Source organism: Benincasa hispida, chromosome 1, assembly GCF_009727055.1.
Source record: "Benincasa hispida cultivar B227 chromosome 1, ASM972705v1, whole genome shotgun sequence".
Lineage (NCBI taxonomy): Eukaryota > Viridiplantae > Streptophyta > Magnoliopsida > Cucurbitales > Cucurbitaceae > Benincasa > Benincasa hispida.
The window spans coordinates 7,128,542-7,152,167 of record NC_052349.1 but is presented as its reverse complement, the minus strand read 5'-3'; the positions used below and the strand labels follow the sequence as shown (position 1 = coordinate 7,152,167).

At 34.6% G+C, this 23,626-nt stretch overlaps 1 protein-coding gene and 1 long non-coding RNA gene across 2 annotated transcripts; one reads left to right on the top strand and one right to left on the bottom strand.

Annotated features, from left to right (window-relative positions):
- The first annotated feature begins 13,729 nt into the window (after positions 1-13,729).
- Positions 13,730-16,438, top strand: LOC120067493. Its single transcript, XR_005478990.1, has 3 exons — positions 13,730-13,905; positions 15,112-15,457; positions 15,627-16,438. It is a non-coding gene; the product is annotated as an uncharacterized LOC120067493 (long non-coding RNA).
- A 1,184-nt stretch (positions 16,439-17,622) lies between these two features.
- On the bottom strand, positions 17,623-22,779 carry LOC120089390 (mitochondrial adenine nucleotide transporter ADNT1). Its single transcript, XM_039046845.1, has 8 exons — positions 22,424-22,779; positions 21,920-21,968; positions 21,608-21,771; positions 20,960-20,997; positions 20,715-20,827; positions 20,389-20,502; positions 19,496-19,840; positions 17,623-18,094 (listed from the first exon to the last, which is right to left on the bottom strand). The coding sequence occupies exons 1-8, from the start codon at positions 22,579-22,581 to the stop codon at positions 18,011-18,013; spliced, it is 1,065 nt and encodes a 354-aa protein (XP_038902773.1). The 5' UTR covers positions 22,582-22,779; the 3' UTR covers positions 17,623-18,010.
- Between the last annotated feature and the right edge of the window lie 847 nt (positions 22,780-23,626).

The following is a 23,626-nucleotide window of genomic DNA, read 5'->3' as shown; positions in this document are numbered from 1 at the left end:
AAATGTGACGATCAGTTACCAACCCTTTTATGGCACCCACTACCTGACTAGCCTCCTTAAATTTCTTAAGAAACTCTGGTTCCCGTATATAACATTTAGCAAACTAAGAAAACTTAAAAATAACCTCATAACACCAGGGTCCAACACACAACATAAATACATCATAATAATTATTACAAGGTTTAATGGGTCCCAACATTCTTCATTAGTCCCTAGCATGAATAACACATATGTACATACATAGACAAAATAGACACCTAGAATGTCATTGTAGTCTATGAGCTAGTCTTAAGTCCTTGAGTGGCAGAGCAGCAGGGCAACTGACCTCTGGGGAGATGAACACTACCTGGGGAAAAGGAAAACATTTGAAAAAATGAGCTACTAGCCTAGTGAGTGACTAATAAAACTTAATCATCATGCTTAAAACTGAAAACTACCAAACAAACTCATACTTAAAACTTTTAAACATAGAATCTCCAGAAACAATAAATATCATAACTTCTTAATACCTTGTTGAGAGAGAACTCTTTTTCTCAATCCTTCAACTTTTATCCTTAGTTGATGTGGAGTAATCTCAACACAACCAACGTCAACTCTACCTACGTGCATGTGGTAATAACTAAGTACCGTCATACCTTAAGTACTATAGCCAAGATACCTTTTCAATCCCACTGTCCTTCAGTATCGGGTTCATCATAATCATTATAAAAACTTACTCATTAAAACATGTATACATAAAAGCATAGCAACATGAAACATATGCTTTAACATCCTTATCATAAAATCATGAACTTCTAACGCATGCTAGTAACATAAAGTAAATATTTCTTGCACATGCTTTCATAACTTCTTTAAATTAAGCATGCATTAATAGGCACTTTAAAATCAGTTTGTTTGGAACTATCTTAAACATCTTTATAAATAAAGCTAGCATGAGTCTGAACTTTTTAAGTAAAACGCGAGTTTACTAAAACATTGAAAAAACACTTAGTTTTTTCACTGACAGCCTTAGGCGTTCTTCCTAGGGTTGATAAGCCTTTTCTATTGGCATTAACCCTATGGAAATGATAAACATATTTGGTCAATGCTATTTGTCTCCTCGTGAGACTAACTCACATAAACAAGCTTAACATTCAACGTAGAACATCATCCTTCAGCTCAATGCATACCTTCCTTATGTGTTCAACACTTAGGAAATTTCTTGAGCTATAAAACTTAGCTATGCGACCAACAATGCCTCATTAGGTGTCAACGCATGCCCATGCGCCCACTTAGCCGCACGCCACCATCGCATCACCTTAACACTAGTGCATGCCCTATCGCCCACTGTGCAACCCTTGCGCCAATGCCTCAAATGCACACTGGCACAACATCTCGCGTCAACCTTCCATTGCGCGTGCCTGCAGCTTGCCAAGCTGCTTCTTGCTCAACGGTTGTAGCTGTCTGCTTATTCAAACCAAAATTCCATATTCAACTTTGAGCTCGAATAACTTATTTTTTAGACCTTTTCTTGGAAAAATTCTTTCTACAATCTTATTTAAAAATGTCTTATCTAAGCTTCAAATTCCACATGGTCTGGTCGGAATCCTTCGATCTCTACTTCTGGCCTAGATTCATCTGAGAACCTGACCTTCTTGAAGAGTCCTTCAAATTTCAACTCGAATCTCTAAGAACTCCTTTTAGCAGTCTAGGGCCATCAACTACACTCATCAGTCGTTCAAATGGCTCTAAAATCACCTCTTTTGCATAATTAGACTGCTCAAATTGACCTTTAAACTGAGGCCTTCTTTTTATACTATGAACTGCATGCCCTTCTTTAAACCTTAGGCTACCATCTCATCCACTAAGTGGGTTTATTTCTCCTAACCTTGACAGCTGGCCCACTTAAATTGGTGATTAAGTTGAGGATTCCCTCTAATTCAATGCTTGGTTCCTCAATTCATTACAAGGCACACTCACAACTCACAACTAACTGGTCAGCGCACACTCGACACTCACACTCGACACTCGACACTCACAACTAACTGGCCTCTTGTACACATCGCCTTGTCCCTTGGTCATCGCATAGCTTCCTCATACACAGCCCTTCGCCTAGCGAACACACACTACAACCCTATCGCTTAGGCACCTTACCACGCACGTGCATCCATGCCCATCTAAGCTCAACATAAGGCTTGGCCAACGCATGGCAGTCCCTTCAGTCAACACTTAGTCGTCTACTCCTTGCCTCATGCTCAACATGCGCGCAACTAACCTCAAGATGCATAGGCTGTTGCATGCCTCAACAAGACCTTCAATGCAAAGCTTTCTTACTTAGCCAAATTTCCTTCCTTCTTTTAATCATACATATTTACACCTTTAACATCTGAAAGCCTAGATATTCCACACCTAGAATATTTTTCTTCTTCTTCTATCTTTCTCAAACTTCATCTCTACAACAATATTAACTCATTCTTAAACTTAATTAACATACTAGTTAACATGCTTGAGTAGGGAAAATAGGGTATGGGGTTTTCACACCTAATCCAACAATTGTGAGGAGGGGTGAAGCAGTTGGATCACTGCGTAGTAGGTACCTCAAAAATGATTTTGCAGGGGACATTCACATTGGTACCTTAGAGATAATGTACAAGGAGATGAAGTTTGAGAACGACATGGATATTGTAAAGATGACATTGGTATATTACACTTAATTGGGTATGATGGATATGATGGGAAGGGAGAAGACGAGGGCCAATATCGACAAGACCTTATAATTGATGTGGAGGATTTGGAATATTTCAATTCCATGGATTGGAGAAATGTGTTATGGGAGAAGACATTACTTGGACTACAAAGAGGATTGAGTGGTAAGGCAGAGAACTACAAAAAAAGGTCCAGGTATAATAAGAACTACATTGTCAAGTACAACCTACCGGAATTTTTTACATGCATTTCAGGTAATATCCATTCACTAGTCATACGAGATATACTCATTGTAGTGTCAATGTCACTTATTACTTATTCTTGTCTTATAATCATTTAAGAATTATGGTAGGTGTGGGCATAAGAGATCATTTCAATGGTTGCTGAAAAAGTTGCAACCCGACTGAATAGACATGTCGTACCTCGATTTCTGATGTGGGAGTATACATACTCATTGTCAACCAAAACAATACAATGAGATATATTTGAGTCCATCGAGGTTAATGTATTACATCACAATTTACTTGGATTTAAGGTGAGTATCACATATAACTAATAAATTGTTCGTTGTTTTGTACAGACAAAGATCATACCCACATCATTGTTCATGTCCGATAGGGAGAGGTGGTATAGGGACACTAGGGTCGATGAACAACTCGTATACGAGCGTATTGATGTCGAGACGAGCTCCTAAAAAACACATAGATCACACCATGATGAGGATGCGCATAGTAACTCTAGTGAATACAAGAGTTACGAGCATCGATTTCACAAGCCAGAACTCCAAAAGCATCAGTCTCAAAGCTCCTTATCGATGAGCGCGAGATTCACCTCCTCATAACGAGTCTCACGAGCTCCCTACTGACGAGCATGTGCCTCTAAATGAGAAGCGAGTGTCATCTCGACCAAATACATCCCATTCTGAGCCCATGAAGGGGTAGGCATTCCCACATCACTCCATGACATAGACCAGATAATGTCTATGATGGAGCATAATTAGACGATGTACAGTCAGACTTGAAAGATGTAAAGTCTGACTTGAGTGTCCTTCAGACCAGTGTACAAACAATCATCAACCTACTGTGGTCATTGTGTTAGGTACGTAATATCATCTTAAACTTGTTCTAATGTAAATCTATATCATGTTGTATTTGACTAACGTACTTCATAAATGATATAGGATTTATACATGGAGTCCACCGAGACTATTGACCCCATTCCTCCACTTTCCATCGAGACTAGTGACCTCATTCCTCCACCTACCACTGAGTCTCGTGACCTCATTCCTCCATCTTCCATCGAGTCCCATGACTCATTCCTCCACCTTCCATCGAGTTCTAGGACCTCATTCCTCCACCTTCCACCGAGACCAGTGACCCCATTCCTCCACCCTCCACCGAGTTGAGTATGGAGAGCTTACGATAAGATAAAATGCATGATTTTAGATTGCAATATGGTGCCGAGTTGTGGGAATATTAATTTTTATTAGGGCTTTCTATGTAAATTTTTTGACATCTATGTAAACCTATGTAAACTTTGACATTATTTGTAAATAAAACCGAATCTAAATTTTATCGAGTATCGAGTAATATACATTGAGTATATAGTAACATGCATCGAGTATTATTGAGTAATTGTGTACCGAGTATTGTAATTTGAGTTAATGTTTATCGAGTATTGTCGAGTAATCATGTATTGAGTAACGTGTAACACGTATCAAGTAGCGAGTAACGGATATCGTGTAACATGTAATGAGTATCAAGTAACAGTATCGTGTATCGTGTATTTATCATAATGTCTTTACATTACATAATGAACAATCTATAATACATAGTAATAAATTATCAAGTATTTATCAGAGTTTGGGTCCCTGAGTCTGGGTTTGGGTCCCCTGAGTCATCCTTGCCCATTTGTTTAGTTTGAACGTATCAAGTGATTCGTTGCACTTTTGTCTGTTATGTCCCAGTTGGCCACACCGTCCACATTTCTTTAATGTAACATATTCTCCAACAAATGGTATCCTGTTTACCCTTCATCTACCAACCTATACCATTCTTTTTCAGTGGGAGTATTTTTACCTCGGTATACCTTGATGGCTTTTTTCATTCGAATACATGACCTACCAGGTTTATTGATTCCATATATGCTAGTACTAGAGAACCAACACTATACAATCTGCTGCATAGAGTAAACGAATTGATATTGCGCTCTTTAGCTATAGCCATAGCGTGCAAACATGGAATCTCCAAACACTGAAATTGCATGCAACTATATTCTCGAGTGTTAAGGTTGACTATACCATCTAATCCACCATCCTTGACATGAAATCTATAACAATAGATTGGATTTACTCGGTATTGCCTACTTTTGTCACACTCTAAACCTATTATGTTCTCTACATACATTGAGTGTGTCGATGTACTATTAGACCAAATTGTTCACCACTCATGAAACCAACCTTGAAGTAGACCTCTTATGTATTCAAGCAACAAAGTTATTGGCAACTCCCTTGCTTTTTTAGTAATAGCATTAAAGCATTCAGCACTATTATTGGTCATGTTTTCATATCAGTTCCCAGACCGGTAACATCATGTCCACCGCTGAATATCAGCATCCTCTAAATATCTAGCAAGGGAATCGTTGTTGTAATTCACTATTTGGACCCAATGACATTTGAACTCTGATTCTTGATACGTTCTACAAGCATCGTGAAACAATTTCCTTATGGCTCGTCTTTAAAGTATTTCTCTACGTTCCTTTTCAAATGGAAGGTACAAAGTTTGTGGTCAGAATTAAGGAATATGATATCAATGACATTAGCTAGACTCTGTCCATAGTCTGAGACGAATACAAAGTTAGGGCATTCTCTAGTTGTTGTTTTAATGTTTGTCATGAACCACTTCAGGGTTCGGTCATTCTCACTATCAACAATTGCATATGTTAGTGGGTATAGTTGATTATTACCATCCATTGCAACACCAACTATCATTGTTCCCTTATACTTACCCTTTAGATGAATGCTATCTACAGTAATCACAGGTCGACAACCTAAAACCTCTTAAACTTGCACCTAGTGCCATGAACATGTATTTGAAATATTTTAATTCTTCAAGCTCGATCTCAAATAAAATTCCAAGATTTTCTATCTTCAAAGCCTCACCATATGAATGCAAGATGACATATGATTCCTCGGCATCCCCCTTGCAAGAGCAAAAGCAGTTTCCCTCGCACGTCATGCCTTGTCATAACTAATATTGACACTGCACTGATACCACATATCCTCAATAATATAGTGCAGTTTATCCCCCCGACCAACGTCGAACTTGTCCTTAATTAAGTGACCAATAACGTGAAGGAACTCATTTTACAAGGAGATCCTTGAGCAAAAGCGGATCGTCCAAATTTCATTTTTTATTGAAAACTAAATTTACAATAGACATACAAGATATGCATTCATAAACAAATTACAGCATGCATTTTACAAGGAAAAAGGGTTCAAGAGATATCACCTTTGAAGAACCTTTCTTCGTGTAATTCCCTCGAACGGTCACGAGCCTCGAACTCAGCAACTTCTTGAAGACCTTCTTCAAGAACTTCACGAACCAAATAGAGAGAACACTACCACGATGAGCCTTTGGTCTTCTCAGGGTAAGACTTAAGAGTGGTGGGCTCTGATTATTTTGGTTAGGAGGGATTGTTTGAATTTTGGAGGAAGAAGATTGAAGAACACACATAACGTTTCTAGGAAACTCTCAATCGTACAACAAAGTCTTTCAATTGTGTAAGTGTTCTTAGGAAGAAAGGAAAACTATATTCTTTTATTCCTTTTGCCACAAAATTGAATCACCACTCACTAAGGTGGTTGGAGAGAAAATAGGAATTTATTATTAAAAATAATAAAATAATAAAAATAAATGTAATAACTAACTTATCATATTATATTTATATTAAACTATATGTTATATCAAATATAACAAATAACCAATAGTTTTAATATTGCATCACATACAACATAAACTATAGTTTCTTTTCTCTATTTTATGGTATTTACTATAAATCATATTTATATTAAATTTAATAATTATGAATCACATTTCATAGAAAATATATTTGAATCTCATTCAAATATTTAATTCCTCCAAGTAAACTATAATGTATCAAATACATTATAACAATTATATCATATATAATTGAATCAATTGAATTATATTATATATAATTAAATTCTCTCTTATTAATTTAAACAATTCAAATTAACCCAAAAATTGATTCTTAACTAAATCCTTTTGAATTACTAAAGGGATCTTATGGACCTGTAGCTTGAAGCTCCAACAGTACATGAATAATTAATTAAACTCTTTAATTACATCATCCACCATCCGTTAACTGATGGATACTTCACTAAAGACCGACAACTGCACTCTTCGCACTACAGATATATTTTTTTATCCATTGGATATAACCAATCAACAGTACGATGACCCTTCATAAATTGCTCGTAAGTACAGTTGAGCCAAAGTACTGTGTTGCCCATGTAGTTATATCTAACTCCTTAAGTACCACTGATCCCTCTAATGAACAATAGATCATAGTTCTACTATGACTAAACTCCTCTCGAGCCAGGAGAAGGTGTAGCGCCACATTGTTCAAGACCCGGAATCAGCTCTTAAGGGAGCAATTTATCTACTTACCCCTACTTCAGAAAAGGATTGAATTCCATCTTGTGTAACTGTGTTCTCAGCTCCCCAATTAGACGAATCCCCAAAATGGTAAGCTTGTTGAGTCGGCCATCTGGCCACTCTCATCCATACGAATCAAATGACCGCCCTTAAAGGTAGGAGTTCATAACTCACTTAGGATTAAGGTCATGTTACCTACGATCATCCTAGTGAAATGAAAGTCTCTATTATGAACGGTGTTATAATGAGACTAAACATTTCGTGGTCCGATCTTATACAAATTTTTTTGTATAGAATATCACCGCTCGCATGTCTAATACATGAATGATTAGGATCAGATCATTTGTAGTACTTTACAACAATTGTAATACCTACAAAGCAGGCCATACTCGTAGTGTCACCAAGATAAGATACCCAACCTTATCCATATACTACAGTTCATTTAGGTTACCACTTAAACATGATCCACCTGTATGTCTCCACATACATGTTTAAGTTACAACAATAACCTTGGATGTTAGTTTATTGGTTTGTGGTTAATGCAATTAAAATATCACATATTTTATAGAGAAAATGAATAAAATATCATATATTATTAATCACATAAAAGTTTGTTCATACAATGTTTATAAGTTATAGAACCCTACGAAATTTAGGGCATCAACCCCAATAATCTCCCACTTGTCCTAAGCTAGTGGGGTGTACAATATAACAAAATACTAGTACACAAAATAATAAACTAGGGCATAATACACCCAGTACAAGATAACGAATGTGTTGGCTTGCTTGTGGTCATGATTCAATACTTCAATTGAGCATGTGTGATTGGGTGTGCATTTAATGATATTGAAAATATCACATCTGTCCATTTTAATTTCCCAAACGGCCCATTTACAAGTCGAGTCTAAACACCAACCCCTATACATTTTTTGTTCGATTTTTTAACCCCCTGCTCAAAGTTGTTCTTAATGGCCAACATTGCTAACCATCTTCACATCATTCTTACTGAAGAAAATTTGATCTACTTCAACTGTATCCACCAACCTTATGGACGACTGTGGTTGCATGATCAAGTCCCCCGTTCTGGCGTTACTACCAGATAATATATCGTTCAGATTTTGGCGAGGCACACTCCCAACAAAATGGCCAAAATCATTTGACAGAATCGGAGCTGGTTGTTCTTCATTTACAATGTTGGATTTTATGTCCTAAAACTCGTAATCTGTAAACAATAAACTTATTATGTAAATTGATAAAGTTGTTATTGAAAATATGAACTGCTTATTTTGTTTTAGAAATAAATCAAATAAAATAAAGATCCATGACTATTACATAAGTACTTGAACTTTATGTGGATACATAAGAGTGGATCAAGTTCGAGTAAATAGTCAAAATGATCTATAGTATACGAATATAGTTGGGTATCTTATCTAGTAACACTATTGGATGCGGCCCACTATGTAGTTGTTATAATTTGTTGTAAAGTGCTACAAACGAAGTGATCATGATTCATTCATTTATTGACATGAGGAGGGGTGGCATCCTATACAATGAGTTTGCATAAGATCGGACCAAAAATTAAGTCACTCTTACTTTATAACGTTGTTTACTGTTTCAGACTGACTATTTCAAAGCGATGACTTAGGTAACTTAACCTTAATCCTGAGCTGACTATGAACTCCTGTTTATTCGGAATTATCCTTAGATTTGCATGGGTGAGGGTTGGTTCAATAGTGCTGGCTCAATAAGCCTTCCATTTCAGGGATAAGACCGGTAGATAGTTAGGGACATAGGGTGCAAGACGGAATTCACTCCCACCCGCTTTTAGAAATAGTAGAGAGGTTATTCTCTTAAGTGCTGACTTCGGGTCTTGAACAAGGGGCCCCACCCCTGTCTCTTATACACATCTAGATGTGTATAAGAGACAGAAATAGTTTAGTCGGTTAATCGCGAATCGTTGGAGCCCATGATTTGTAGGTCTATGAGGTTCCCCTACTAGCTCATATCGAACTAAACCTCAAAATCTGTCTCTTATACACATCTAGATGTGTATAAGAGACAGGGGGAGTGCAACTACTGGGCTTTAGTGGAGTGACCCGGTAGTTAACAAATGGTGATTAATTAGGTTAAAGAGTTTAGTCGGTTAATCGCGAATCGTTGGAGCCCATGATTTGTAGGTCTATGAGGTTCCCCTACTAGCTCATATCGAACTAAACCTCAGAATAGTGTGACGAACAAATTTGAAGTATTCAAATTCGGTTTTGGAGCAAAGCAGTAAATATATACGATATATTTAACCTAATGTTTAATTGTGAATTAAACATAAAGAGAGTAGCAGATATTTAAATAAGATTTAAATATCAAGATTATGAACATGGATTCATATAAATTGGGATCAGTGTTGGATTTAATATTAAATTAAATTAATTAAATTGTTTAATTAATTATTTAATATTAATTTATTTTTTAAATTGATTATTAGAATTAATTTTGAAATTAAATGGAATTGCTCAAAATTGCGTTAAAAGTCAAATTATTGACTAGGTCAAAAATGCAATGGAAGTCTAATTGTTGACTTTGAACTTTGAGAGTCAAACTTTGACCATGTTAGTGGAAAGATCCAACATTTGTGAGTGGGAAATTCCAACTATTGAATTGTTAAGTGTTGTCTTCATTTCAGACACTTGTCTCACTTAATCCCACTTTAAGTTAGTGGATTTTTTAGTGTCAAATTCTCATCAAACTCAAAGTTGCATGTTTTGCATGTAATGGTCTTTAAAAGGGAGTGTTTATTGAATTTCAAAAAACACTTGGCCTTAGTGGAAATTGATGTAATTATGTGATAATCTCATCCATTTTTTCTCTCAAAGTTTTAGCCTTTTTCCTCTCCAAATTAGTCACTCACTGGATCCCACCATCCTGTTCTAAGGTCAAAGAATAGTCGGAAAGACTATCGTGGTGGTCTACGAACCGTTCATGAGGAGATTGGGGCTAATTTGAAAAAGATTCAAAGTCTGCAAAGGTTGTATTCTTTTCCCCCTTTTATTTGTTTCTTTTGCATGCTTAACCTAATGAGAGTACTTTAGATCTGTTTTTCTTCTGTTGTACATGTGTTCGTTCCATCACACAATAGAAGGACCATTCCCAAAAAAACTTGGATTGGTTGTTCTTCATTGACAACAAAAGGATTACTCCCTAAAACAACCGGGGTTGTCTGTTCTTCATTCTTAACATTTTCCTCTTCTATCATCACATTCTCATTTACACATGTCCCAACATCTTCTATTGTCACATTCGAATGCAATACATTCGCTATATTAACATCGATGTTGTCATTTTCCAATGAGACACCTAATGGACAAACATCATGCTCATTGACATCACCTCCACACGTGTTGGTATGATCTCTCTGGATAATCAAATGTTGTCCTGTGATGAATTTCTTCGATTTTCTCAAGATTTACAAATACTTATGGTCTAGTATGGTCGTATTCTGAGAGGAAAAATTTAACATCAGCATCGTCCATTAAGCATACTGGAGGAGAATCAATATCCATCTTATATGTCACCCTCATTATAATATTGAACTCTGTCGAACTAACTTGCATGATCTCATATACTAGATTTACCAACTCATTATACATCAATGTGCTCGGAACTAGCAAACCCTTCAAACGACCTCCAGTATAGTATTCATCTGTGTCATCCCATGTACTGCCATAACGTAAGAATATATACTTCTCCATCCTTCAAGAAAAACAATACAGAAAGTAAGCAGTTAGGAAAATAGGTAACTGTTAAATACTCGCTATACTCTCTACTCGCTACTTGCTACATGATACTTGATGCTCGATACTCATCACTCAGTACTCGATATTCTCAACTCGATGCTTACTGTTTCATAGCTCTCTCCCCTCATCCTCGCTCCACTAGGAGCTACTTGCATGTATCAGTGCACACTCACAAACTCACACTCACTCATTCTCTTTGCTATGTTTGTATATCTCGCACATCGTCGGAAAAGCAAACAAACTGAGCAAGAAAAAGCACATTTACTTACTTGAGGTGTGAAACAATATAGTGAAATAATCTCAATGCCTTTATAACTTGATCTCCATCAAGAAAAACAGGTTTTGTGAAGTTGGTTTTTTTTAAGGGAAAATGATCTCGATTTTCTTTTTTGTGTTTTGGTTCTATTTGTTCTTAGTTAATAAAAAAAGTTACTTCACATTTCAAGAAATTGATTTGAAAGAACCATGTACATTGTCAGAAAAATTCTCAATTTATGTATGTTTGTACATGAGCATTAACTACAGAGCAGGTTCTGACGACACAGAGAATTCAAAAGAATCGAGTATCGAGTGTGACGTGCTAAGAAGCACAGACACATATACGGATACGATACGATACAGCGATATGTTAATTTCTAAAAAACTAAGATACAGATACGTTGAAGATACGTTATATATATATATATATAATGTTTAATAAATTGCTATAGTACTTATTTTAAATTAGATTAAAATAGATTCAAGAAGAGAGTGAAAACTTGAAAAAAAAATCCAGTAACGTCGAGTCATTATTGAGCGACCAGAGTAGGCTGTAGGAAAGAAATAAAAGATGAAGATTGAAGAATGAAGTTGAAGATGAAGGGAGAGAAAAGGGAAGAATGAAGATTTAATTACGTTTCGGATTTTTTTTATTTTTTATGTTTTTATCATTTTTAATTTATTTTGTTTTGGATTGCTTAATTTAAGTGGACTTTTATGTTTGGAAGTGATTTTAAAATGGTTAAAAATCATTTTTGTCATTTTCAAAATCACCGTGAAAGATGTTTAATCCTTCAAAACTAATTTTGATGATATAAAAATTGCATTTAAAAGTGTAAATTTGAAAACTAAACTAATTTTGAGTAATTAAAAGTATGTTTTCAAGTGATTTTAAAAATTAAAAAAAAAAGTGATTTTTGATGATTTTAAAATCACTCCTAAACATGCACTAAAATAAAATGGGTTGTGGGTTGGGCTTAAATTTGAAAAAAAAAAAAAATACCCACATATCCCCTTCACGTATCTGGAGGCAAATACGCATATCTAAAAATTAAAAATAAAAATAAAAAATCAGATACTTCAAATCACGTATCTACCACGTCTGGACGTATCCGTATCGTATCTGTATCTGATACCAATTCTCTGCACAATTAGAAGTATTTGTGCTTCCTAGATGATGTGGATATGATCGAGTATACGTGTCGATTGCAGCTGTATCGAGTGACCATGCACCTGGGTATCGAGTGACCGTGCATTAAGGAACGAGTGATGAGCCATCGAGGATCGAGCAACTTTGTATTGGTAGGAGCGCGGGTGCATCTAAGGGGCAACTCGGTAAAATCACATGCTATGATGTAAGCAGAATGCCACTTTCCATTACTTTCTCTATAGGTGGCTATTTTTCGTTTGAGTCATTCGTACAAAAAAATCCAGTGGCGGAAACGAGAGAATCATTTTTTTTTTCTAAATCTTAAATTTGTTATTAGTGATATAATATTTTCTAAAAATAAACGAGGAGACTCTAAATGTAAAGTTAGTATTCTAATGTGTTTATTCACTTTTTTCCTTTAATTGATAAACAATAATGATTTATAACGAATGAAATTTTTTTTTTTTTTTACTATAAGCGAGTATAGCTCAACTAGTGTACGGATGTTTACAATCTAGAGGTCCTTCATTCAAATCTCCTATCTTTATTATACTTTAAAAAAAAAAAAAAAAAAAAAAAAAAAAAAAAAAAAAAAAAAAAACAAACCTTTTGGGTTATAAAAATGGTGAAAGAAGTCCTCCATTTCTTTTCAAGAAATGAGAACGTTTTTCATATGGGTTAAACCGCGCTTTACATATTTCTATAGAGATCGGTTGTGTTTAGATTCATTTCATTCTTTTATTATTGTGAATTAAGATTTTTGCAAGCTTTTATTTTCTTTTTTTAGATTAGAATAGTATTTGTAATTTGTAATTTATTAATTCAACTTATTTCGATTAAATGATATTTTTTTTAATTAAAACGTAGTTTGCATTATCATTTGATATAAACTATTAAGAATACCAACATAAGCATAGCTCACACGTGACATGTGTTAGTAATCATAAAGATTGATATTATGATCCTCTACCACTCTACCTAATGTGCTAAAAAAATGTTGAAGCATATGAAGCCGAAACTCCTTTATGCCCTTTCCACTTGTGGGTCATTTAAACCAAAACTTGCCTACCAAGTTTGTGTGTTGTTCACGGCAATTTGAGACTGGTTTTCAGAAAATAAAAAGGAAGAAATATTGTTGAGTGAAAGAGCTCATGCAAAAGGATAATTTGTGGTGAGTAATGTAGAGTGACTCCTACGCTTTTTGTTTAAGAGAAAAGTGGGGAAAAAATCATTCTTTGTAAATTCTTTTATTTTTCTCTCTGACATTTTTAGTGAAATCTACCTCGATAGCAAAGAGAACTAGACGTAGCCCACATAATTGGTGAACTAGTATATAAATCAGGTATTATCTCTCTTCTCTTAAACTTGTTTTATTATCGTATTGTTTTATTATTGTTTTGTTACTTGGAAAGAAGCTTAGATTAGTTTACCTATTCTTGTGTGCTTGTGAGTTCCAAACTATTTATTTTGCAATATTTTGGAACATGTTTTGAGATTATTTATTAATATATATTATTTGAAGAGTTGTTTTTAAATATAAAAAAATGAATCAAAATATTTACAAAATATAGCAAAATTTTATAACTATCAATGATAGATACTGATAGACATTGATAGAATTCATTATTTTAGATTGTATTATCCCCACTCCCCACAATCAAACAACTTTTTAAATTTTTACATGTAATATGATTTTCTGCAAACTGTCAAATAAAAATCTAAAATCCATCTTTTGTAATCATGAATTTTGAAATGATTTCTAACTAAATCCATATTCAAATAGAAGATAAGAAAATTTATATTATATTTCAAATTATTTAAAAACTAATCCTTTTTAGTTAAAATCTTATTAGAAAAATATAAAAACAAAATCTCATTTTGACCGTATTTTTTCTACCATAAGAATGGAAAATCTGAAAATCTGTCGACTTTGAGTTGACGGTATAAATTCACGCTAGTTGAGTTATATTTACATTCATTTTGACAAATTAACTAGTAATTAAAAAATCTTACCTAAAATTTGATCATCTAACAAATAATTCTAAATCAAGACAGAAATCACACATTACTATTCAAAAGTTTTATATATTTCTATTTTTATATATTTCTATTTTGATAACTAAATTTTAGTAAAATTTGTCTGAATCATTGTTTTTTATTGTAAAAAAAAAATCACATATGAATTTTTTCTAATTATCAGTCATTGAAAAGTCAAAACTGTCAGGTTTTAGCATTGACTAAAATTAACTACAAATAACTGAATTAATGATAATCCTTAATTTGCTAACTTATTATTAGACCAATTCACAGCCAAAAAAGAACCATCAAAGCAATAGCGTAAATTTGAAACCAACATTTGTGAAGGTTTTGACTTTGCGGTCCAAACCTTCCCCACAAGAGAACAATACAAATTCAACTTCCCAAAATTCATGTTAGTTTTTTTTTTCCCTCTAAATTTTCCCATTGACTAATGTTTCTGCCTAAGCTTAAGTTAATGTATTCCGATGAATTTTAATTTTGTCAATACTTTAACAGAATTTTGTCTCAGATTTTCAGGTAAAAAAAATGATGGAAACTACCAAAAATGAAAACAATTCTAAAGAAGAACAAGAATTGAGAGAAGAAAATGAAGAAGAAGCCATAGAATCGAGTTCGAGTTCTTCGTTTCTACCTGATTTGAACCTTCTATTTGTGCTTCTCTCATTAATTTCTCCAAATTTAAATGAAGATTCAAACAGTGAAAATAGTGAATCGATGAAAATGAAAGAGATTGAAGCTAATAACACCTATAATATTGGACGATCGGGTGTAAGAAAGAAAGATGTGATTGAAGCCAAGTTTGAAAGTCGTCGACGAGTATCACAAAGGTCTCATACAACAATAAAGGATCACAGGTTCTCTTCTATACACCAATTTCTAACGTATTTGCAATAATTTTAAAAAAAACGAAATCAATTTTTGGAAATTTTCTATTTATAAGAATTTTCCAAATAAAGTATCTAGAAATAACTTTAAAGTAATCAAGTGAAAAATTTTAAGCTATTGTTATTTTGTTCTATACAGACACGGGAGGAAAATGTGAAGCAATCAATGAAGAAAGACAAATGGTTATTAAAAGGAGATGAGAATATATGTTACGACTAATATATAAAAGTTTTGACATCATCAGCACATGAAGAAGATGCTCAAGTGATGTTGACACCCTTCATGGTCAGTCAAATATGTTATATCATTATCATAGGGCTAATTTGTTCGTCAAACTAATAGTTGACATGACAATCTTTTTTTTAATATAACAAGTGAGGTATGAAAATTTAAACCTCCAATGTTGAGATATAGAGTAGATGTCAATTATTGCTAACAAGGCAATATGATGCAAGTAATATGAACAAGGTAATTAAAAGTTTGATAGGAGTACAAATTCAACGTCATGAATTACATATATACAAAATATAAGAAAGACATAAGATTTGAACATTAAAAGAAAGAATATGATACATATTTTTCGAGTACAATAGAGACGGGAAGGATTCACAAATTTCGTAGTTTTACAAACTAGCTTATGATTTGTGCTAATGTGTAAAGTTAAATTAAAATTTCCATGTATAAATAAACATTTTGGCTAGTCTTCAAATATAACTCAATATAGCTTTTAAAATCTTTATAAGGATTGTAGGTCCGATGGAGGCATCTTCTACATCCTTGTCTATTTTATTTTATAATTTTCACTTCTTTGGATACTAATAGTATGTATAGCCCCTTTTTATTGTCATAATAGGTTATGCACGAGTAATTGGCAAATTGAATCAAACAGTGGAAAATTTTTCCATTATTATAACGAAGCAATTAGCATATATTTTAAGTTGGGTCCATGCCTACTCATTAATAAAAGATATTCCTATAAATCTCTCAAAGTTTTTCGGTGTCTTCTTAACTAGTCATATTTTGTTGTTCTGTTTGTGTTGTTGTTATGACCCCGATCGTTATATATGGATAAATGCTTGTGTCGTGTTTATTTCAAAACAAAAAATCTCGGTAAAACAACTTCACTCCTCCATGTTAGATAATATGAGATTATATCTCAAAATTAATGGACAATAAAAGGTGTAGATCATGTATCTTATTAAGATTGTAAGATCTCTTAATTTTAACAATGTGAGATACTCAAAACCCAGGTTATAACTTGGTTTAGCTACTTCACTCCCCCTCCCCCTCCTTCACTCGATAAAGCATCTTCACTCCTTATAGAAATTCCAAATCATTAAAGAAGAATAAAGAAATTATAGTCTTCCATGTAATTAAATACCTTAATGTTCCCTCGTTTACCTATAGAATAAAGAAAGAGCATTACCTTTTCCTTCTGAAAAAATGAAATGAAAAGTAAAGGAGAAAAAAATCTCAAGCTGAAAAAGAAAAACTATTGTCGCATGTCTTCTAAAAAGTCAATCCAAATGCTTTTTAAATATATTCGAGGATCGTGCCTTAGATTAGGTAAAATAGCCTCTCTGGTGCCAAGCAATGCAAAGCTCAATTCTCATATTTGGGGCAATTAAAAATAAATTAATTAAAAAATTAAGCCTTTAGCTAAAATATACCAACCAAATTGCTAAACCAATCTTTTTCCATACAATCAATCAAAGATGCTAGTTATTGGTGTCTTTAAAACTCAAAAGACAGTTCTCCCAGATATAGAATAAATTTTGTTAAAAGGTCATCCTGTTAATAGTATATTCTTTGGACAAAATTACGTGCAACTTAAAAACAGCTTTGTTTCGCACCTATGTGAGTAATGACAAAGCCAACCTTGGATGAATGACAATATTCAAAACAAAGGAGTTTAAAAGATTTGTGACAAAGGGCTGAATCATAATGGAAATAGCTTGAATATTAACCTCACCACTTACAATACTCGTAGCATAAAGATTTTAACCTCAGTATCTGAACTAGAAATTTCATGGACATACAACAGCAACGGGCAGAAGAGGAAGAGACCACGAAAATATAAAACAATGGTATGAAGAATTCAGCTATCTCGATCTCGATTACAAGCACGGTTCACTAGCAAAGCAAACCTGGTATCTTCCAGTATCACCCATTTCAATTTAAAAGTCGATTCACATAGGAGCAAAGGGTGAAAAGAATAGCACGAAAACTGAGAAACTAGATTCAATAAAAGCTCTGCTCTCCCAAATCTAACGGAGGCATTCAAATGTGCTTATTCTATCGTCAAAACATTTATTGACATAGCATAAGAATAAAAGCTTATGCTAGCACAAGTTTGTAGAAAGATATTTAAAATCAGGGAAGCAAATTACACACTCAATATTGCCTTAAACTAGTTCTTGGAGAGAGGATAATTAAAGCATCCTAGTTTACCATCCCCACCTTTGCCTACAAAAATAGCAGACCGTTCAACCGTTCAACAAATGTAAGTTAGTACCCAATAATCAGTCTGAGATCCTAATCTCGACTCCCAAAACGTCCTTCACCATTTCGTACGTCACAAATGCAATTGCGATTGATGGGACGACCTGAACAAGGAGAAGGCAGCAGAATTAGAAAATATTATTGATCAAGGTAAATACTATTAAAGTCAATTCATCAACCAACTTGTAATAATTGTTCTTGTCAAATTTAAGCCAGAAACGATATAAACCACCCAAACAAATACAACACCAAATATTCAAAAGAAGGGACCACGAGAGGATGCAATCAGCCAATGCTTCTATTCTAAATGGGATATGAATGGGCAGCATTTATAACAATTAATGAACATGAACAATCTTCAAAATTCTAATATAACAAAATCAAAGTTGTCCATGGAACATAGATGACGTGAGTACAACGTCAAACAGCTCTAAAAGGAGAATTTTAAAAATCAAGCGCCCCCCTCCCTCCTCATTCTCACCGGTTGGAGCACTTCTTTTAAAAGCTCACAGAGTATTTCACATGATTCTTGATTTTGTGTCTTTTCAGTTTATTAAACAAAAAATTAAAAAACAAAAGTTGGTACTTGATAGGCTATATATCTAGGTGCCCCACTAACCACCCACCCACCAAGGATATTAGATACCCAACATTTCTCAATGCCTCAGATTGTAAGGTCAAACAATTATGTGGAACAGTCCAGAATCCAGATGAGGTGCGCCCAAACACACAGGTTAAGTTCTTTCCAAAAAACGAAATAAAAAATGACAGCAAAACCTAATACTTCATGCATGTCTTCTCGAAGAAGTCAACTCATGCTTTGAAGTCAAGATAATCTCCACTAGTCAACGAGTAGCAACTATTCCTATCGTTCGTGGAGTAGTTAAAACAAACATCCATGGTACGTAATTAAAGTAACTTCTGCTCCTAAGGAGAAGCCCACTATCTTTGGTTTGAGTAAAGGTGACAAGAACGTGAATCTCTCAAAAAAAGAAAAGACTTAGACAATGCATAGCTGACCTTATGCATACAGTATGTACTTAAATATTTTTGTCAAATAAAGCTGCAATTCCAACCAGGGGAAAATCTTGGAAACTCTAATTGGAGCTTGCTTATTGGGTTTGTTTTGTTCAGAAAAGAGTTCAAGGTATCATCTTTGAAGATTGGCTTCAGAAAATCCGTACCCATCATCGCATTAGCATGCATGCACAATACCTTCCGAAAACAATAAAGATCTAAAACATCATAACAACAATCATTTCTGTCGTCTTCTTAACTTTTCTAAAACCACCCATAATATCAAGTTGAGGCTAATGTATCATACAATATACATACACAGTTTTTTGCCAAACAATCCACTGAGATCTCATTGAACCCTCAAACTCTCTGCATTAGGAATCTCTCACTCTCCCATTAAATTCAGAATTATATCTCAATCAGTCAACTTCTAGATAATGCAACATGTTAATATAAACAAGCAGAGACAGAGGAAGAGCATGTCTAACCTTCACTGAGTTGGGAACCAAACCCTTATACAATGCTCTAAAGCCTTCATAACGAACTGTTTTTCTAAAAGCATCAACCATGCCAGTGTACTCTAGAGATGCCTTACTTCTTCCATCACCAGTGACTACTGAAGCAGCATTATTCCAGCCCACCATCTGCATTCTTCTACGAATGACATCAAGAGGATAAGCAACAGTTTGACCTACTGTTCCAGCAGCAGCTCCACATGCTAGGCGTGTTGTCACACTGAGCTCTGAATCTTCAACAAGTCCGAATGGTTTGTTTTTAATTAACCAATCTTTAAGTGATTCATAAACAGCAAAGTTGAGACCCACATATGGAACCTGCAAAATGAAATGTTCTAAACTTAAACTTCATGCACGAAGTATATAAACAATCTATCTTCTAGAATCCATAAACTGTATCCAAACAAGTTTTTTAACATCGAGAGGATAAATAAAATTAGAAGAAATTGCTCATTAGTAAAAGCATTTGGAATGAATGTTTACAACAAAGAAGCAAATACATGATGATAGATTATATTCTAAAAATCTAGGACATGTAAATGGTAGAAACCCATCTATTAAAATATATACCTTTTTTATACATTGCAATGATTCTCTGCTAAAACTTTATTATGTTTTATAGTTATGATATGATATAATATATAACACTTCAAGAGACAAAAGAAACCAGTTACCAATTTCTAATGTTACTAATTGCAATTTGCAATATTACTACTTTCCCCCTTTACTTTTTAGTGCACTTTGCTTCACTCAACTGAAGAAACCTACTAAACATCTCCAGTCTTTAAGTGAGCAAGAACCTCATCATCGCACCTAAAAAATACTTAGAGTGACAGCACATATTTCGATAATTATAATAAACTTACAACTCCAATTACAGAAGGAAGCCAACCCTTGTACAAAGCCCTTGGACCTTCTTCCCGGAGCACTGTTGAAAGAGCATGGAATATTCCTCTGTACTGGTAAGGAGACTTATCTGTCTGAAAACAAATTCAGGGCAAATGAAGGAAAATTCAATTTGATTAAAAAGAACATCAAGATGCCACAGGCTCACAACATATAATGTGGTATAATATCACAACATTGATCCATATTCGGGATTATAAATGCTCAGCATTGAATAAGAACTTGAAAACTCATTGAAAATATGTTAACACAAAGGGGCAAGGAACTGAGAAATGAGAATGAGTACCTGCACGGTTAGTCTGCCTCGCACCATGTCCATAGGGTAAGTTGCTGACATGGCAATTATTCCAGCACAAGCTCCAGCACCAAGACGTAGAAGAGGAGTGAGTTGAGCATCTTCTGCAAAAATAATGGCAAAAAATCTTAGATCAAGATTTGTGCAGAAAGATGGGGGGAGGGTGGAGCAACTCTCGTGATCTTACATAATTATCATATAAAAAATTTGATAAATGGAGGCCAAAATGAACTTACGGTCACCAGTCTGCTCCCTGTAAAAGTACAGTATTCCCCTGTCAATAGAAAAGGACAAAATATCAGCAATTTAGCAAGTACTAGAGAGAAAATTAAGGGATCTAAGGGGTGTATCCAAGATGTATGGAGGTTCCCTAACTGGCACATTAGTAAGATTACCAACAATTATGAACTGCTTTGCAAATCAATGATCATGCTTTAGTCCATCTCCACCCTTCAGCAATTAGATTTTTCTAGTAACTCTATTCTCACATGACGCACTGTGTTGAAAGACCCATAGTACTCTATCAGATCAATCTCTTTTAAAAACTATCTTCAACAGCCAACAATCCTATTTGTCAGAATGAAACCCACTACTGATTTCAGATGACCAATTACTAGACTTACTTTATTCCTAATAGAAAAAGGTAATTTCTACCATGTACTGCCAGGATAAGACAATAGCCAACTTTTCTAGCCATGTGTGGTTCTGTCGTTGCAACCAACAAATCAGTATGTGCAACAATGTTATTCATACAAATTCAAGAAAAATAAAGCACTGCATCCTTCAACATGTGCATGAAAGTTAACTTAGAATACTAAAGTCAACCATTTCTGATGGAAAAATGGAAATTGATCATCGTGACAGAACATTGACTTAAAACATACCTAGAAGCTTGCTCATAGCTGAAGAATTTTACTGCTGAATTTGGTACTATACGAGCACAATTAGTACCATTGCCTTTGAATAGTCCTCGAAAGCCCTCAGTTCTCCAAATATATTTCAAGCCTTGTATCGTTCCATTATATTTTATGCTATGAGGATTCTGGACCTGTTTGTAGAAGTAGCTAAATAAGACACTGTAGCTATGTATACCCTACTTCGTCTCCAAGCCCATAAACCTCGTGAGTAGTCCGTATGCTAACAAACTGATCGATTAATCAATGGCAGAAAACTAATAGTGAATAGAATAGACGAACCTGTAATAATATCTTCAAACGCTCCAAAGGGGCAACAGCAGTTCGCGACCTGAAAAGATATGAAAACCTTTCAGAATACGGATTCACTGTAAAATAAACTTATATATGAAATTTTGAAACTCGGGTATCTCCGAACACTACAGAGAAGCGACGAAGTCAAATTATAGGAAAACCTGAACAATACACGCATTAAACATTTACCGACCATCTTTCCCAAGTCAAAAATAATGCCACACCATCAAGTTCAATGGTCGGTCTGATTTACGAATTGAAAGCATGAACAGCCCAAAACACACTTATTAAGTTCTTCTCTCCCACATTTTCTACAATACAACGAATCAAAGCAACAAGGACAACAAAATCCTCGACCGACGAACTATAACTTAATCATACGTCCTATAATTTTAACAGGCAGCCAAAAGGAGGGAACAGAAATACGTAATCATTCAAAAGCCAATTTATATCGATAGAAATCGCAGTTTACAGGGGGAAAATGGAACTTACACTCCGCCGGCGACTCCACCAGCAACCAGAGATTTACAGATGCTAAGCACAGCATAACTGGGTGCTTTGACGCCTTCTCTCGCAAGCTTCGCCTCCTCTGCCAGGTTTACGATCGTAGAAACAGCCGATTCGCTTCGTTTGACGTCTTCCGAAGCCATAAAAGAGATCAGCGATACAGAAAACGAACTCGAGGCTCACCGAAACCCTAAGTCGCCGTAATTGNTGATCTCGGCTTCCGAACAAAGATTCCGGTGATTATCGGAGAGCAAGGTTTGGCATTTCTCTCTTTCGTCAGTGTTAGTCGGGGAGGGAAGGAGGGGTGGGGGCGTTGCGGCTGCTGCTGCTGCGAAGTCATGAACCCTTTTGAAATCTCAAAACTACGACCGTTAATTAACGCCGTTTATTTGATGTTGATTGACGGCGTTTATTGAAGGTTCGGTTTCTTTTTGGATTGAGATGAATTCTCAACCACTAGATTTACACTTCTGTAAATAGCGAAAGCGGTGTACTCGCCATCAAGAAGATGACACGTGGCACTGTGAGGAATGTTCTTGTGTAGGAAGGGACACCGTATCATCAATGTCTCACCAATTAGATTCCACCGTCAGGGTAAGCGAATCAGATTTTCTATTTTGATTTTTCCAGTTTTTTCAGCGTGGCCGAAGGATTCGAACTCAAGGAGTCTTTGTTTTGATTTTAATGGTGTGGGCATCTGATACACTTATTTTGCAGTGACATAAGATGTCGGACATTAGATTCTTGGCTTTCTTAATATGTTCCTATATCCGAGGGCATCTCCAAAGTGTAATGCATTCTTAACATATGGTATACTAGTTTTACTTTCTTTTTATCTTTTTTTTACATTGTAGTTGTTTTTCCTTTTTTAGCCCGATATCAAAGTTTAGAATAATATTTATTTTATTGAAAAATTTTAAACTAGTGTATATTATTTTGCTAAAATAAATTATATAAATTTAAGACATTCCCAATTAATATTTATTTTGTTGAAAAAACATAACATTATGTAAATTTATTAAAAAAATCTTAAATTAAGGAGTAGAATTCCTACAAAACAAATACATTATCTGAGTATTACCATATATCTTAAAAAATATTCTTACAAAATAAATGTAGTTTATCTAATGATGTTAGAAACCTATAATTCACAACATTAAAAAAAAAGACACCCCTATGAGTCCTTTG

Excerpts from the sequence above, each read along its gene's own strand:
- LOC120089390 (XM_039046845.1), bottom strand. The coding sequence starts at position 22,581 with ATGGCTTCGGAAGACGTCAAACGAAGCGAATCGGCTGTTTCTACGATC. Across the intron at positions 19,841-20,388 it reads TTCCTTCTGTAATTGGAGTT|GTTCCATATGTGGGTCTCAA; the intron begins GTAAGTTTATTA and ends TTCATTTTGCAG. Across the intron at positions 18,095-19,495 it reads TGGTTCCCAACTCAGTGAAG|GTCGTCCCATCAATCGCAAT; the intron begins GTTAGACATGCT and ends CTCCTTGTTCAG.